The sequence below is a fragment of the Nannobrachium achirus genome, assembly GCF_963921795.1.
Source record: "Nannobrachium achirus genome assembly, chromosome: 14".
NCBI classification, from domain to species: Eukaryota; Metazoa; Chordata; class Actinopteri; order Myctophiformes; family Myctophidae; genus Nannobrachium; species Nannobrachium achirus.
In genome coordinates, this window is record NC_137821.1 from 22,202,772 (window position 1) to 22,221,131 (window position 18,360).

The 18,360-nt window shown below is 44.9% G+C and overlaps 1 protein-coding gene across 4 annotated transcripts in view; it reads right to left on the reverse strand.

Moving 5' to 3' along the window:
• Nucleotides 1-18,360, reverse strand: part of phka1a (phosphorylase kinase, alpha 1a (muscle)) — a 55,864-nt gene that overhangs the window by 17,164 nt on the left and 20,340 nt on the right. For 3 of the 4 annotated variants that reach the window (XM_080742075.1, XM_080742073.1, XM_080742076.1), the window contains exons 14-22: nt 17,244-17,378; nt 16,821-16,930; nt 16,010-16,154; nt 15,681-15,759; nt 5,813-5,997; nt 2,810-2,974; nt 1,333-1,427; nt 1,054-1,199; nt 57-210 (exon numbers count right to left, since the gene is read on the reverse strand). In XM_080742075.1, coding sequence (XP_080598201.1) covers nt 57-210; nt 1,054-1,199; nt 1,333-1,427; nt 2,810-2,974; nt 5,813-5,997; nt 15,681-15,759; nt 16,010-16,154; nt 16,821-16,930; nt 17,244-17,378 — 1,214 coding nt within the window. The remainder of the gene's footprint in view (nt 1-56; nt 211-1,053; nt 1,200-1,332; nt 1,428-2,809; nt 2,975-5,812; nt 5,998-15,680; nt 15,760-16,009; nt 16,155-16,820; nt 16,931-17,243; nt 17,379-18,360) is intronic. The other variant, XM_080742074.1, reaches the window with a different exon arrangement.

Genomic DNA, 18,360 nt, shown 5'->3' on the forward strand with positions numbered 1-18,360 from the left:
TGTGTGTGTGTGTGTGTGTGTGTGTGTGTGTGTGTGTGTGTGCGTGTTTTACGTACCCAGTCTAGCTCTTCCACCTTCTTCCTCAACATGCCAGAGATCATTCTGATGAGGCCCCAGTGTTTGAGCTCTCCAGCCTTCTCATACAGGTCAGTCAGCAGAGAGCGTACCGTAGAGCCTTTACCATGCAGACCCGTGTCCCAGTCCATACCCCTGACACACACACACAGTGTCCACAGAGCATTCACAATGATCAACAATGACATACTATCAACGTGTTGAACAAGAGAGACGCCCTGTACACTGCGAGGGATTATGATTGTCAGTGTTTCTATCAAATCCTTCTGAAGGATGAACGTTTTCATTATAGTTGTGGTGCGGACTCCTTAGAACATGTTTTTAAATGATATATTCATAGTTACTATGTAGTTATGATTCTTTTTTTTTTTAAACTTATAATTTTTATCCCACGATTTTGCAACCCCTTTTTCACCCAGTGCCAATTGCCCATGTAATCCTGGGCTCTGCTCTCCCTCTGCCGTGCCTGGGGAGACAACGGACTGACCTCATGCTTCCTTCAATGCATGAATAGTCCAAGTTGTTTCTTTTCACCTGACAGGGGTGAACACGTTATTCCAACCAGTTCCTTTCCCCTCCATCAAGCGCCCCGGCTGGCCAGGGGGAGGCATTATTTACTGCATGTTTTTGTGAGGGTATCAACCCTAGGAGACACGGGGAGAACATGCAAACTCCACACAGAAAGGCCCTATCGCCGACCCCACCTAGGGTGTGGGCGCTGATGACGCGGAGGGAGAAACACGCCCCCAGCTCCCACAGCGTCCCCCGGCGGGAATCAAACCCAGGACCTTCTAGCTGTGAGGCGAAGCGCTAACCACTGCGCCACCGTGCCCCCTGTAGTTATGATTCTTGATGAGGACAGCCCTTTTGTCTTGTCGACTGCTGGACAAACAGTGACATTTCAAGATGTCTGCTTGGGTTCAGCAAAATCGGGATAATGTCAATAACAGTGGCATTATTGTGGAAAAGCTAACTGACTTGTCCTTGAAGAGAATGTAGAGTATGTCAGCCTGGTCCTGCAGACTGTGCGTGTCCTTCAGCAGCTGAACCAGAGCCTTGTAGTCTATGGCTCCACTGGCATCTCTGGGTATTTCAGTGTCTGTGGTGGTCACTACTGGACAAGACTGCAGGAGACACAAGAATGATAACATGACTTTCAATATAGATTACATTTCACTTTGACCTCATGAGTATACAGCATAGCAATGAGAATGACCATTTAAGCTACTTTATACTTTGTTATACAAACACACACACCTGGCCCTCTTGTGGTATAGTGGGATCCGCCAGATTGAGGCTGAGCGAAGAGTGGCGCGTACGGAACAACCTGCTCGGCAGGTACATGTTCACATCTGTGAGGGAGAGATGGAGGGAGAGAAAGAATGACAAAAAGAATGAGAGAAAACCATCCATCCATCCGTCTCTCAATAGTTAATTTAACACTTAGGGGATGTTACGTTGTAGATGGTCCCAGATATGAAATACAAACAAACAAAGGTCCGTGACCTAATGTGTGTCAACTGTGGGCCATTGAAATGAAAAAAGATAGATAATCACTGATGTACAGTGTTTAGAGTTTACAGAGAATAACAAAACCATCCTCCAGTAACGCTGACTGGGGGGTGGAGGGGATCGTCTTACCTTCCTGATACTCAATAAGCCCTATTCACGCCCCATCCACTTAGCAAATTTCTCAGCAATTTCCCCCCAAAATAAACATATTTGAACTGGGGGGGTATTTAAACTGGGGACCCCCTCCACCATTACAAACATTTGGGATTGTAGGCATTACATTTAGTGTGACTCTGTTCCAACGATAAATGTTGTGAAAATAGCTGAATCTACAAAAACGTTGTGAACTTGTAGTTTTTTGGTAGATTAGCTATATGTTTGCCTCTTTCTTATGTCCAATTTGGTATTACAAAAGGATTTAAAGTCATGAAATTGTAACTTTAGAAATGTGCATATACCCTGTATACACTTATACTGTATTTTGGTTTGTTTACTGTTGAGTGAGAATACAATGTCGCGCATTAAGCTAATCATCTGGGGACCCTGGGGAGCCGTAGTTTGGGAACCACTGCCCTTGATGTAACCACAAACCAAATGTTGTCATCCAATCTCCTAAGAGATATGCTCGAGATAGTTTCTCAAGATGAATTCACACCAGCAGCTGCAGCAGCTGTCTGTAGTGCGGACATTCACAAAATATACAATATACCGGTACTGGGCGTGTTGGCAGTTATGAGTGACACCCTCGTAAATAAGCGAGAAACATGCTACAGTGAGAGCTTTGCCGGTCCGAGTGGATCAAAGCGAACAGCTGTGCCCGCCCACAGAGCTCACAGACTGGAATGAGGAGAACAGACACTCAATGCTTATCTCTGTCAGCTTGTTTGTAAGCTATTTATACGTTTTAGGTAAGGAATAGGCCATGTATTTGCTAAATCTGAATTAATTTCACACATACAACTGCAAATTAAAAACGTGTATATCAATATTTTCTGGTGTTTCTGTGGTGTTTAGTATATACATGAATGCTTAATGTTCAGAGCACAAGGTGTCTTTTCTCAACTTTGACTATTTGCTTTTGTTTCACTTTCAGCTACTGAATCAATCCTCTCTATAGACAATGCATTGAACTTAAATACTTTCTTAGCAAGCGAAAAGCGAAAGTCTACTGCTTCAGCGCCATACAGTTGTGGTGTGATAGCGTGGTGGTCTTATTCCTCACTGTGAACGTCGAGTTCGTGGGCCGTTTTCATCAGAGAAACCATCTCTCTGGTTTTGGCGGCAACAGCCTTGAACCGGCCCAGTCCTGAAGCCTCCTTGGGACTGTGTTTCCTGGGAGCAGCGTGCGCCATCAGCTGGTCTAAGTACTGGGCCAGGTCATCTGGTTCTGGAAGGATGGAAAGATGGTGGAAGAGAGAAGAGAGAGAGGGAATATGAGAAACATACAGTACAGTATGGCCACCTAACTACATCCTAGGCACGGTTGGAACAGCTGAACGTAACTTCAGTCGTACTGTAAGTTATGGCTTTAAGTCCCTACTACTGTACGTACAGGCTTAGAACCCTACTAGTTCGTTTGTAACTAGAAAGATGCATTTATTCAAGTCAATGGAGAACATGTATTCACAAATACATTTATATAAATTAAACTATATAACACATCTCTTAGCAAAATGCACTCCTGCGTGTCCCGACGAAGCCGGTCGATTTGACATAATGGCTCAAGTGCGTGCCACCAAAACTAAGTCTGCAAGTCTGCAAAATAAAGTTTATCTGATGGATGGAAAGAATAAAGTCGGACAAGTACTATAGTCAGGGGCAACCACACTAACTAAATTATGTTGCACCACAACTATGTATGGCATGTAGTGTGTAGGCTGTTCGTAACATAATGTAAAATGATTACTGATTTCACCTGCACAGATGAGTAAAAAGAGGTACAGGTGAAGTCTAAACAATCCACGAAGCCCTCACACAGGGCCAGCACAAACAAGCCCCACACACAGTGGATTTGTGGAGGAGTCTTTCTTGGAAAACCATTAATGGATGTAATACAACGTTACCTCTTAAAGCCTGTTGACAAGAATGGGGATGTTTGTTATATTCAATAAATTAATTGATGCACTCAAAGCGGTCTACCATTATAAGTTATTATTAGAGCTGCTTTAGGGCTTGTGTAAATATTTAGTTATTACTTAGCGATACTTTATAACTAATTTGTGCCATTTATGCTATAACTCAGTGGTTCTCAACCTTTTCAGGCCAATCATATTTGAATTGAGGAGCCCCCAGTGCCCCCACCCTGACAAGCACTTGGAATTGTAGATTTGAGGCAGGCATTACATTTAGTTTGACCGAGTTCCATAGACATATTGTGAAAATAGCAGATCAATGCCTTCGCAACAGTATTTTCAAAATGTTTGCATCTTTCTTATTACTAGAAGCGCGTCTAGTCGGCGACCTGGCCAACTCGGAACAATGTAAATAGGGAATGAATGCCCCGCCCTTTAATGCAAACCCCATTATACCTGTTTTCATAGGACCCGTTTTGACCATTTGTCTGCCTGTGTCCATTTATGCCCATATATGGAGATATCTGTATCTGTCTGTCTGTCGGTGTCCATTTTATGTCCATATATGGAGATCACTGCAGTTATAGTTCTGGGTCCATTTTATGCCCATATATGCCCATATATGGAGATATCTGTCTATCTGCGTCCATTTTATGCCCATATATGGAGATCTCTGTATCTGTCTGTCTGTGTCCCTTTTATGCCCGTATATGGAGATCTTTGTGATTCTGCATCCATTGTATGCCCATATATGCCATATATGGAGATATCTGTTTATCTGCGTCCATTTTATGCCCATATATGAGATTTCTGTCGCTTTTTCAAACAGATGGTCAAAACGGGTCCTATGACAACAGGTATAATGGGGTTTGCATTAAAGGGGGAACCGGCACTGTGTCTGCAACACAGTCGGTGGCACAGACAGATACAGAGATCTCCATAATGGGAATAAAGGGACACAGACAAACAGATGGAGGAGGAGACAAACTTAATGCAAACCCCATTATACCTGTTGTCATAGGACCCGTTTTGACCATCTGTTTGCCTGTGTCAATTTATGCCCATATATGGAGATATCTGTATCTGTCTGTCTGCGTCCACTTTATGCCCATATATAGAGATCTTTGACCATCTGTTTGCCTGTGTCCATTTATGCCCATATATGGAGATATCTGTATTTGTCTGTCTGCATCCATTTTATGCCCATATATGGAGATCTATGCAGACACAGTGCCAGTTCCGGAAAATCCTGATGTCAGACATCAGAATCCGAACCTTTCGTGCTGGTTCCAGAAAATCGTGTATCGGGTCGGGTCGGGTCGAGGCCGAGCACTGCACTACCTGCTGCGGTGGGGAACGCACGTGCCGAATTTGAAATAGGGAATGAATGCCCCACCCTTTAATGCAAACCCCATGAATGCCCCACCCTTTAATGCAAACCCCAATATACCTGTCATAGGACCCGTTTTGACCATCTGTTTGTCTTTGTCCACTTATGCCCATATATGAAGATCTCTGCACACACAGTACCGGTTGCAGAAAACTCTGATGTCAGACTTTATGCCCATATCTGGAGAACGCGCGTGCCGGTGGGAAGAAGGGTTCTCGAGATACGCGGATTACATACATACATACACATTCACAGAGATTTTGTGTTGACTCATGTGGCGTACGTGATGTCAGAGCCTTTTATGAAGTGATGTCACAATGACTCAGCGCTTTCGTCAACAATCAACAATCAGCTCCGCATAAGGAGATTCCGAACGTTTCGCGCCGGTTTCGGAAAACCGCGAGTCGGGTCGGGTCGAGGCCCGGCACTGCACTCCGCGCGCCGGCGGGGAACGCGCGTGCCGAATCTGAAGCCGGTGGGACGAACGGTTCTCGAGATACGCGGATTACAAACAAACAGACAGACAGACAGAGATTTGTCGCATTTATAGATAGATTATGACATTTTGGCCAAAGTTTGTCCAGTTGTTATCGTAGTTTGTTTGATTTTCAAGTTAGGGGCGACCCACAGGTTGAGAACCACTGCTACTGTATAACTAGGCTATGTTTGAACTTAGTGAGAGGTGGTTCAACTGGCATACAACTACAACCACTCACTCCTTCATTTATGTATCCTTTCATCCATCCAGCCACCTCTCTCTTACCATCGTCAAACCGCATTTCAGGCATGTTAGTCGGCGAAAAGTCACCAATACTGGAATCCTCATCTGCATCCTCATCATCATCATCGTCGTCATGGTGGAGGCTGGAAGAGGACTTGCCATCCAGGAAGCTGAGGTGAGCGAAACAGGAAGTGGTCAGGAACTCTGACAGCTTCCCCGTCTGGATCCTGCAGAGAGAAGCGGTTCAAGAAGACAAATAATGAAGGCATGAAGAAGAAAGACAATATGAAAGAAAGGCATGAGATTTAAAAGAATCTGTGAAACGTACGTTTTTATGTTAATCTGTCAATTTTAGTGAAGATCATGAATAATCAAAAGCTTTTTTGATTCATTTTAGAGCGTGGGCCGTAAGCCAAGCCATCTAATACAGTATGTTTTGTCTGTATATATGTAGTATGGTAGACCAATCACTTATGTCATGAAACAAACTACTTTTGAATGCCACGAATGCCTGAAATACAGGCTACAACTTTTATGAAGAGAGTGAAAGTTGGGTCACAGCAATCTATGCATTTAACACACCAACAATGTTGTTGTGAAGCAGTTTTGTTCTTATTGGTGAAGTATTTATAAAGAAGAGCTCCATTTCTATTTGGCCAAAAGTAGCATAGTCCCTCACCACAACAGGACAAGTCAAGAACACCAGCAGACCATGCTGCATATTATAGGTTACTATGTATTACAACTGTAGCCCTGGCTAAATCTCATTCACCATTTAATTTAGGCTACTGGCTTTAATTCATGCAATAAATAAATGGGTTAAACATTTAAAACATTGTATTAAAAATACTGAGTTCATATTGTTTGAATGGGGTTAAAATAATGTAAAATATATGGAAGGATTTCATGTATAAAAAATGGGAAACTAATTCATGGTCTTTTGAGTTAAAACCTCATAATGTATGCAGAAGGGCATAGTTTGTTTGAAGTGTACAGTACATGCCCAGCACATGGTTGCAGTCTCACAGCCTAGCATGTGAGCAGCAGCATGTGTCAATCTTGTGTTTCTTTTGTTTTGATTTGTTCCTGCTTAATTGACAGCCAATCATGAGTCCAGTTCCAGTTGGAAGGGTGGGTTCTCAGATCCTGCTAGCTGCTAGGGGAACAGGTGTACTAGATCAGTCCTTTTCTCTCTAATCAGTCATTCCAACCCAGACAGCCAGAGTGTGAAGTCACAGTTTGGTTCAGTGAAGCCTGTGTCAAGACATAAATGTTTGTAACCTTGGTTGACGACCAGTTATCCTGTTTGGTGTGAACATTATTGATCTGCAAGAGGACACTGGCAAGTGTGAGCGTGGAACACTTTGCCCAGCTGTAGAGTGAGGTCCCTACTGTTTCTTCGGGAGTGTGTTTCTTCTTCTGGACTGATTCTCCTGGACTGATTCTTCTGGACACTGACCTGTGTTGCTGTTCCCTCTGCTGCATTCCCCCCATCATGCAGTAACCCCTCACCAAACGTAACCTCCTACGTAACCATGGCGTTGTGAGTACTGTACATTGAGCACGTGCATTTTATTTTCCTGCTTGTGAGATCAAGTGAAGCGGCCACTACAGTTTGTAGGCCTCAACGCACCCAAGCCACGACTCAGGCCTGCAACGAGCGTTCAGTTAGGGTCACTAAAGGACTTAAAGTTGCAAGTCAGGTGTGTGTGTGTGAGAGTGTGAGTGGGGCCCATTATTGTGTGACCTGTTGATATTTGTATCTACATTCGCAATTCCTTTTTATTCATTTTCATACTGCATTTTGAGACACTATTCATATTTTATTATTTTTGTGTGTAATAAATATTCCTGCCTACGTTGGGTAGTTATATATTTAAAGTAACCTTGTTGTGTCATAGCTCACGGAGAATTCATGTTTGGTATTATAATAATTCATGTTGGGAAATAAGTAGTTAGAAGAGTGTTTAAAAGCAAGAGAGTAACCTACAGTACGGTACTTTTGAGGAGTATAATTTGATTATATTCGCTAAGTTTATATGGAGGCACAGCCAGTTGAATTAAAATTACTTAAGTACCCAATTCAATAGTTAACAAGTTAGACTACAGGTAGACGCGCTAGTTCATTAAAACGAACTCAGGCCCCGCCCAGTGTACTACTACACAAGAAACCTCATAGCTACCTGGGACGGGTGTTACACATTGGAGGCACTGCTGAGATGGTACCAAACATAAATTGAGCTAATTGACACACAAGTAAAGAACAGTATTTTAGTATAGTGAATAGTACGCTCTTTGTGGTAATAAGTTTAGCACGTTGCAAATATGGCCAGCCGTACAAACAGTCCAACACAGTCAGATTTAATTGATTGGTGCCGGGGAGAGGGATTAGATGTAAAACATGCTCTCTTAATTTATGATGTGCCAGAAGACACTAACCAAGATGTTCTTGAAGAAACAGTAACGACTGTCAAAGCTTTGGGTAAAATTCAGATAAGGGGAAGGATATTTAGTTCACAACTCCAATCCCTAATGTTATTAGTAGAGTGCCGTGAAGAGATAGACCCCTCTAAAATTCCCCCAGAGATTACGCCAATAATGGGTGGTAGCTCTTGGGGTACATTGCACTACATAGAAGATACTGACAGCCCAGATGAGTTCAAAGAGAAGTTAAAGAAACTCCTCCAGGACGAAGGGAAAACAATGGATGATATCCAGAGACTATACACCCCCAGTGCATCGGGCCCAGCAATACTGAGTCCATCATACGTGCAGTTGGAGATGTATGGAGCAGAAGCAGCAAATTTGCAGACAGCCATGGTTATAGACGTCTGAGGACATTCTCCGGAGTCAGTCCCACTCCAACAGGAGAAGAATGCCTAGATCTCTGGCTGGAGCAGGCCAAATTCATGGTTGAGGAAGGCGAATGCTCGGAGAAAGAAAAACGCAGAAGAATACTTGAGAGTCTCAGAGGTCCCGCCTTAGAGATCATTCAAGCTGTCCGTATGACTGATCCTGATGCTAGCCCCATGGAGTACATAGAGGCCATAGAAAGCATCTTCGGTGTGACAGGGTCAGGTGAAGACCTTTACTATGCGTTCAGATCCCTCCGACAGAAGCCTGAGGAGCGTTTATCTGAATTTCTGCAAAGAGTAGAGAAGTCCCTTATGAAAGTAGTGCAAGGAGGTGGCCTCCCTGCACACGCAGCTAACAGAGCCAGAATTGAGCAGCTCATTAGGGGTTCGACCTCTGACCTCCTGTTACTTCAGCTGAAGGTTAGGGAGCGCAAGGATGACCCCCCTTCTTTTCTGAACCTGCTGAAGGAAATACGGGAAGAGGAAGACCGCCACTCTGTTAGAGAAAGCCTTGCCGCACCAAAGCACCGTCAGCATGTGCGCACAGTGCAGGCATCAAAAGAAAGAGTGCAGTGTGAACCTGAAGACCAGATGGATGAGGAAAGTACCCAGCCCTCTGATCGTTCAAGTGGTTCAAAGAAAAGGAAGAAGCCAAAACCTGAGTCACCCAGTGAACTACAGTCACTTAAAGAACAGGTGAAAGCACTAGAAACTATGATGAGTGTTATGTCAGTGACATCAACCGCAGGCCGCGGCTCAACAACCTGGTCCAGAAAGAACAAGGCTTCAGGCCATAGGCCTGGTCCAACCAAAGAGCAGTCTCCCAAAGAGGCTGATGCGTATTTCTGCTACCGGTGTGGAGAGAGTGGTCATATTGCGCCAAATTGCACTGCCCAAGAGAACACACAGAAAGTAATTAAAAAGCTAATACGCTTAGTGCGAACCGGAAAAGACAACAAGAAAGACAATCCAGAAGAGGATCAAGAGGACCCCGAAGACTCCTCAAACAAGCCTGTTGCCAGGGTCAACAAAGTAGAAGTCCCTGAAGACGACAGCCTGCCTGAGGGTCTAGTGGGCCCGTCAATGATTTATCCAATCAAAGTCAATGACTTGACCTGCAATGCTCTCCTAGACAGTGGTTCCAACGTGACCATAATATTTGAGAGTTGGTTCAACGAACACTTGCAGGATGTCCCAGTACAGCCCATCTCTCGTTTAGGTCTCTGGGGTCTGTCCGACACAGAGTACCCTTACCAAGGTTATGCCGTTGTGGAGATGGAGTTCCCAGAAAGTTTGACAGGCGTCAAAGGGCCCATAGTAGTTTTAGCTTTGATCTGTCCAGAGCCAGAGCACTACAGTCAAGCCCCTGTTATTGTCGGTACCAACACATTCCTGTTTCACAGACTGTGGGAGCTGTTGAAAGAAGGTGGTGACGAAACCATTGTTCACTCTATGAGAATCCAACCAGTGTATGCACCAGTCCAAGTAAAGGCTGGGCTCACTGCATCTGAGACAGTGGATGACACTGTTGGACAAGTGAAATGGCAAGGACCTGGTCCACTCTCAATACCCCCAGGGGAGAAGTATTACGCCACTTGTACAGTAGACAGTTCAACTCCCATGTCAAGAGACATAGTGATGATTGACGCACCCGCTGAACAGTCGTTACCCGCTGGCGTACTAGTACAGCCCAGTGTGCTGCAGAGCACCGACATAGACGCCAACAGTTTCACAGTGCTACTTCATAATGAGTCCCAAAAGCGAACCTCAATACCAGTGGGCACTGTAGTGGCAGAGATGTATGCTGTTGATGCAGTTACCCCAGTTCAGTCATCTAGCGTCCCAGCTGATGCAATAGATCCAGCTCTGTTTGATTTCGGCAATTCCCCCATCTCTGAGGAGTGGCAGAACCGGCTTCGACAGAAGTTAGCTGAGAGAATAAATGCCTTCTCATTGCATGAGTGGGATGTTGGCCTGGCGAAGGGGGTGGAGCACCACATACGCCTACATGACCCCAGACCATTCAGGGAAAGGTCACGCAGACTGGCTCCCGCAGACATCGACGATGTCCGACGCCACCTACAGCAGCTGCTAGAGACCGGGATGGTTAAGGAGTCCCGTAGTCCCTACGCCTCTCCCATTGTGGTTGTCCGCAAAAAGAATGGACGGGTCAGATTCTGTATTGACTACAGAACCCTCAACAGTCGCACCATACCGGACCAGTACACGATGCCTCGCATCGATGATGCTTTGGATGCACTGACAGGCAGCAAGTGGTTCTCGGTATTGGATTTAAGGAGTGGCTATTATCAGATAGCTATGGCTGAGGAGGATAAAGAGAAGACAGCCTTCATTTGTCCCCTTGGATTCTATGAGTTTGAGCGCATGCCACAAGGGATAACTGGAGCTCCTGCAACGTTCCAACGCTTAATGGAGAAAGCTGTTGGGGACATGCATCTCCTTCAAGTCCTTGTGTACTTGGACGACATAATCGTTTTTGGCAAAACGCTCGAGGAGCATGAGCAGCGTCTACTCAAGGTCTTAGATAGACTTGAAGAAGTAGGACTGAAAGTATCGATTGACAAATGCCAATTCTGTCAACCACAAGTGAAATACGTGGGCCACATTGTTTCGGAGTCCGGAATCGCCACTGACCCGGAGAAGGTGGAAGTGGTGAAACACTGGAAGGAGCCCACCGATATCAGATCTCTGAGATCATTCCTTGGCTTTTGCGGCTACTATCGCCGTTTCATTGCTAATTACTCAGTCATTGTCCGTCCTCTTACTGAACTCACCAAAGGCTATCCACCAACTCAGCGTGAGACCAAGGCCCGAAAAGGAAAAGACCCAAACAAGACCTACTTCAAAGAGTCAGAGCCTTTCGGAGAGCGTTGGGACGACGCCTGTCGTGATGCCTTTCATGAGATCATTGAGCGCCTGATTAATGCCCCTGTTTTAGCCTTCGCCGACCCTTCTAAGCCCTACATTCTGCATGTGGATGCTAGCATGAATGGCCTGGGCGCCGTGTTGAATCAGGAGCACCCAGATGGCCTCAGACCTGTGGCCTTCGCCAGTCGTAAACTTAGTGGTCCTGAGCAACGCTACCCCATCCACCAGCTGGAATTCCTGGCGTTAAAGTGGGCAGTGGTGGACAAGTTCCATGACTACTTGTATGGTGCTAAGTTTACTGTAAGAACCGACAATAACCCGTTAACGTATGTCCTTACGTCCGCCAAGCTGAGTGCAGTAGGACATCGTTGGCTTGCTGCCCTAGCCACCTACGACTTCACTGTTCAGTATCGTCCAGGGCGTCACAATATTGATGCTGATCTACTGTCCAGGCAGTACGACCAAGAGGCTAGGGGCTGGACAAACATCCTACCATCAGGGATCAAAGCCATCTGTCAGCGAGCTTGCGGCAATGAAGCACATGTCAGATTAGTAGAGCAACTAGGGGTTCCAGCAACTGTGGTGCCTGAAGCCTATGCCTTCCCAGTGAACCTGAGCCTAAGCACCATCGACCAGTTGACCCCAAAAGACCTAGAGACCGCTCAAGATCTAGATCCAGTGATTGGTCCTGTGAAAAAGATGATTGAAACGAAACAGACATTGACTCATAATAAGAGCAATCCCCCTGATGTCGCCTTACTCATCCGTGAGGGGAGCAAGCTTGAGTCACGGGATGGAATACTCTTCAGAGTAACCAAGAAAGTGTCTGGAAAGAAGATTAGACAGCTTGTCTTGCCTGAAAGATACCGGATCGTGGTGTTACGATCACTGCACGATGAGTGTGGGCACATGGGAGTGGAACGAACCACCCAGCTGATCAAAGACAGGTTCTACTGGCCACGTCTAACCAGTGAGGTTGAGCAGTATGTCCGCACCTGTGGGAGATGCATCTCTAGAAAGACACTTCCCCACCGTGCCTCACCACTAAATCAAATAACCAGTGATGGCCCTTTGGATTTAGTCTGTATTGACTTCCTACAAATTGAGCCAGACTCCAAAGGCACGGCTAATGTCTTAGTTGTGACAGATCACTACACGCGCTATGCACAGGCATTTCCTACCAAGGACCAAAAAGCCCTCACTGTAGCAAAGGTCTTGTGGGAAAAATACTTTGTGCATTACGGTTTACCTGCACGGATTCACTCTGATCAGGGCCGGGACTTTGAGTGTAGACTGATCAAGGAGCTCCTGTCCATGCTTGGGATCCGTAAGTCACGTACCTCCCCATACCATCCACAAGGTGATGCCCAACCAGAGAGGTTTAACCGAACTCTCCTGGCGATGCTTGGTACCCTGGACACTAAAAAGAAGCAATGTTGGAGCCAGCACATCAGTCAGCTTGTACACGCGTACAATTGTACTAGGAATGATGCTACTGGTTACTCTCCATATTGTCTAATGTTCGGGAGAGAAGCAAGGTTACCAGTTGACATCTGCTTTGGTACGTCACCAGATGGAGAGGGTGAGTCGTCTTACCTGCAGTACGTCGCTCAGATGAGAAAAGAGTTGCAGAGTGCCTACAAGCTCGCATCTGAGGCAGCTACAAAGAGTCACCTGAGAAACAAGTCATACTATGACCAGCGTGTGAGGGATTTGCCCTTGGGAGTTGGTGATAGAGTCCTTATCCGGAATGTTGGACTCAAAGGCAAGCACAAACTGGAAGACAGATGGAAGTCAACCCCCTATGTCGTGGTGAAGAAGCTACCGAACCTGCCAGTGTACAAGGTCAAACCAGAAGGCTCTGCACCGAGACCATCTGTTGCCCATAGGTTACCTGGTAAGGATGTCCAATTCTCCTGACGATACAGGGCCTGTCAAGAGAAGACCTGTCACCAGATCGCAGCATGCCCGACGGAGTCACAGACCGGCTACGTCTGTTGAAGAGTCTTTGGAAAGTGGCACAGACTCATCGGACGAAGAGTTTGAACAAAGCCATAGTCCACCAACTTTGGATGTGGATGAGGTACGGAGACACCTCTCTACAACCTATCAAGCCCCTCAAGATCCTGAAGGTCAAGAGGAGGAGGCCTCTGAAGCCTCGGATCAATCAGTCATGGAGACTGAGGATGAAGAGGAATCGCCGGAAGGCACAGCACCTTCTACTGATGATGAGGAACCGGAAGGCACTGAACCTTCTAGAGCAGCATCTGATGCAGAAGGGATGAGTGATGATGCTATGGAGGAAACTGAGCCAGATTCAGAAGGGGGAGAAAGCTCAGTCCCTACACATGTCACAAGGAGTAAAGAAGCTCCTAGTCCCCGAAAGCCTCTCAGAGAACCGAAACCAGTTATACGATTGACTTACGATAAGCCTGGTGACCCATCCAATGACCCAGTTACCATCATGCATCATGGGATGGTCATTCAGTTCAAGTTGAATCCCCAGGAAATCAGAAGATCAGTTAAGAAGTCTAAACTAAGCCGGATGTCAACGGATGATGATAGAAGGAGGCACCCTACTAAACTGAAGAAGAAAGATGTCAGATGAGGGCATCTTGACAGTCAGAAGGGGGAGGGTGTAGCCCTGGCTAAATCTCATTCACCATTTAATTTAGGCTACTGGCTTTAATTCATGCAATAAATAAATGGGTTAAACATTTAAAACATTGTATTAAAAATACTGAGTTCATATTGTTTGAATGGGGTTAAAATAATGTAAAATATATGGAAGGATTTCATGTATAAAAAATGGGAAACTAATTCATGGTCTTTTGAGTTAAAACCTCATAATGTATGCAGAAGGGCATAGTTTGTTTGAAGTGTACAGTACATGCCCAGCACATGGTTGCAGTCTCACAGCCTAGCATGTGAGCAGCAGCATGTGTCAATCTTGTGTTTCTTTTGTTTTGATTTGTTCCTGCTTAATTGACAGCCAATCATGAGTCCAGTTCCAGTTGGAAGGGTGGGTTCTCAGATCCTGCTAGCTGCTAGGGGAACAGGTGTACTAGATCAGTCCTTTTCTCTCTAATCAGTCATTCCAACCCAGACAGCCAGAGTGTGAAGTCACAGTTTGGTTCAGTGAAGCCCGTGTCAAGACATAAATGTTTGTAACCTTGGTTGACGACCAGTTATCCTGTTTGGTGTGAACATTATTGATCTGCAAGAGGACACTGGCAAGTGTGAGCGTGGAACACTTTGCCCAGCTGTAGAGTGAGGTCCCTACTGTTTCTTCGGGAGTGTGTTTCTTCTTCTGGACTGATTCTCCTGGACTGATTCTTCTGGACACTGACCTGTGTTGCTGTTCCCTCTGCTGCATTCCCCCCATCATGCAGTAACCCCTCACCAAACGTAACCTCCTACGTAACCATGGCGTTGTGAGTACTGTACATTGAGCACGTGCATTTTATTTTCCTGCTTGTGAGATCAAGTGAAGCGGCCACTACAGTTTGTAGGCCTCAACGCACCCAAGCCACGACTCAGGCCTGCAACGAGCGTTCAGTTAGGGTCACTAAAGGACTTAAAGTTGCAAGTCAGGTGTGTGTGTGTGAGAGTGTGAGTGGGGCCCATTATTGTGTGACCTGTTGATATTTGTATCTACATTCGCAATTCCTTTTTATTCATTTTCATACTGCATTTTGAGACACTATTCATATTTTATTATTTTTGTGTGTAATAAATATTCCTGCCTACGTTGGGTAGTTATATATTTAAAGTAACCTTGTTGTGTCATAGCTCACGGAGAATTCATGTTTGGTATTATAATAATTCATGTTGGGAAATAAGTAGTTAGAAGAGTGTTTAAAAGCAAGAGAGTAACCTACAGTACGGTACTTTTGAGGAGTATAATTTGATTATATTCGCTAAGTTTATATGGAGGCACAGCCAGTTGAATTAAAATTACTTAAGTACCCAATTCAATAGTTAACAAGTTAGACTACAGGTAGACGCGCTAGTTCATTAAAACGAACTCAGGCCCCGCCCAGTGTACTACTACACAAGAAACCTCATAGCTACCTGGGACGGGTGTTACACAACTAATCACGCAACTAGCGTTATTAGACTCTATGTCTAGTTTACAGTCCATATTCTCAGAGAATAAACTTCACCTTGCTCCCCCAAAGTATCCATCCTGGAGTTTCTTCAGAGTGGCCAAGACTGCAGGGTCCAGGTCCGAATGGTCCTCCGCTGGTATGCGCGCACACACACACACACACACACACACACACACACACACACACACACACACACACACACACACACACACACACACACACACACACACACACACACACACACACACACACACACACACACACACACACACACAGTTAAGCTCAAGCACAAACTCATCAATTGACTAAATTCATTTGTAACCCTTTTAACATACTAAATATGACATGAATCTGTGTGTTTGTGTGTGCACATGTGCACTCACTCAGCATGGTCTGTGATATGGGGAAGGTGACTGTGGGTCGTCCAGTCAACCTCCATCTTGATGAAAGGTAGGTTAAATCCGTCCTCAGCATCTCCACAATCATCCTGTTGTCCAACGCCAAGTAGAACTGATGGTGATCTAAGAACTGAACACAAGCACAATTGCTGGTGATCCATTAGACAGTCAAGGAACGGTTGTTTCATGTTAGAGGTTGATACAGTATGCTTTACATTCAATTTTATTCTACATTTTATTATCCTAAATTCCTCCCCCCAAAAAGTGTGTAAATTTGTGTTTGTTGTATCATATATTTGTTGTTACTGTACTAGTAGCATTACGTTCCAGTTGTAAAAATCAAGCATTTAGGAGATCAACAGCACAGCTGATTGTGTGGGTGTTCTCAAGGGACAAACCGCAGTGCCAAAGTGAAACGGTGTAATCGACTCTGTGGTGGTATCGACTCCAATGTCACATGACTGGCTGCTGGGCCGTGCTCTACGTGTTAAGAGTAGTATAATAAATACAACCATGTTGGCTGACCTTTGATGAATGGAAGGAATGGAATGCCATCCCACACAGAAATATGTGACCAGGCTGGTGCCCAGCATGAGGAGACACAGGGCTGCTGGGACTTGGCATTACTTTTGTACCCGCTACAGAGTCTCCAGACTGTTGTTTCTTCAAAGAATAAAGTGTCAAATTGCCAATAAGTCCTATTTATTCCTTATTATTGATAAGGAGTTTGTTGTTCTGTTGAGTACAGAAATAAACGTTGGCAATTTTGGCACATTTCACCAGTGACTTTGTTTACCTGTGGTGTGAACGCGAACACATTGTTTCTGATCATGTAGAACTTGGCGGTTCCCAGAACTCCCATTCTCCTGTAGGGACGACCAGTCAGACCCAGCCTCTGGTTACGACCTGAGGAGAGAGAAAGATCAATCAATCAATGTCACATCAAGGTAACATGGTAAAAGCAGGTGAAACCTTTGCTTGTGCAGGTTCTCACTATTACAGTTAGAGAAAGAGTAAAAGTAGGTCTAGAGAAGAAAAATATATAGTGGAATGAACAATGAAATTGCATGCAGCGAGGCGAGGCACAAATAGAGAAAGGGATGAGGAGAAGGAAGACAGTTTACCATAGAAATACAAGGCAGAAAGGTGCCGGTACAGTAGCAAAAACAAAAAACCTTTCTAAGGCTAAGGAGATGTAGAAGCAGTTCCAGGTGTTTACCCAGCCTGGCGTAGATGTGGCTCAGGACTTTGGAGGGCTGGACGTGTATGGGGTGGATGTCAGCTACGGTCTCCACCTCGATGCCGTTCTGCAATAGCAGCTCTTTGATCTCCTCATTCTCAGCCAGGATGGACACTGCACAAACAGAGACGGAACATGTTAGGCAGGCGCGCACAAGTTAAAATTCATGCTATACATCATAAGAATTGTTTCTGGTCCTGTGTGAAGCAGGTAAAGTAACTGTACTTTAATGTGTAGGTGAAACTGTTCCTTTAACCATTATTGCTGTTGCTGTGAGAAACTGGCACGCTTGATGCCACTAAAATGACATGCATGTTCTGTGCTTTGTCAACTTACACTTACCCTTCATAAATAAAAGGTTAAAGGTATATTCAGGACTTCGCTTTCATTCAAATAAAAATAAAATGTGTACATTTTCCACTAATGCACCTGACTATAATGTGCGCTGACCATATACGGACTTCCACCCTGTCCCCTGTTACGAGCATAGCTCGCTCGAAATTTTCCCGTTCGCCACAAAGATCTCCACCAATCAGGATAGAGTATGGCCTCAATGCGCGTTCTAGTCTGTTCCTCTGCGCGTCCACCCTTAGTGAAGCGCGGGTGCACAGTTCCTCCATTCTGTAAACAATGGCACTGGAGCCACTACATTACATTCCGCGGCAGTTTTAACTGCTTTAACTTGCTATTTTTTAATTTACTCTTTCTATTTCAAGTCTCTGCTTGTATGTTTACTTTATTTCGCGTTTGTTTTTTATCGATTAGTGTCTTAGACAGTTTAACTTTTTACAAAGGGAAGAGTTTCAGGAAGCTGAATGTGGACAACAGGCTGAGAGATGCTGAACAAAGAAAGGAGGTAAATAAGAAATATTTTATAATTGTCAGAGTGCAGCAATCTATTTCCTAAGTAAACGTTTGTTAGGTGGGTTTGTCATTGGGATCTTTGAAGGGTTTGGGGCTATATTTCTTGTAAAAAGTTTCGTTTTAAAGTTAGCCACATTGTGGGTGAATCCGCCCTAAAAACAATACATTGATCTAATAAACAGGGGCCATTAAATGAGACATATGTCTTGTCTATAACTTGTAAATGATTTCA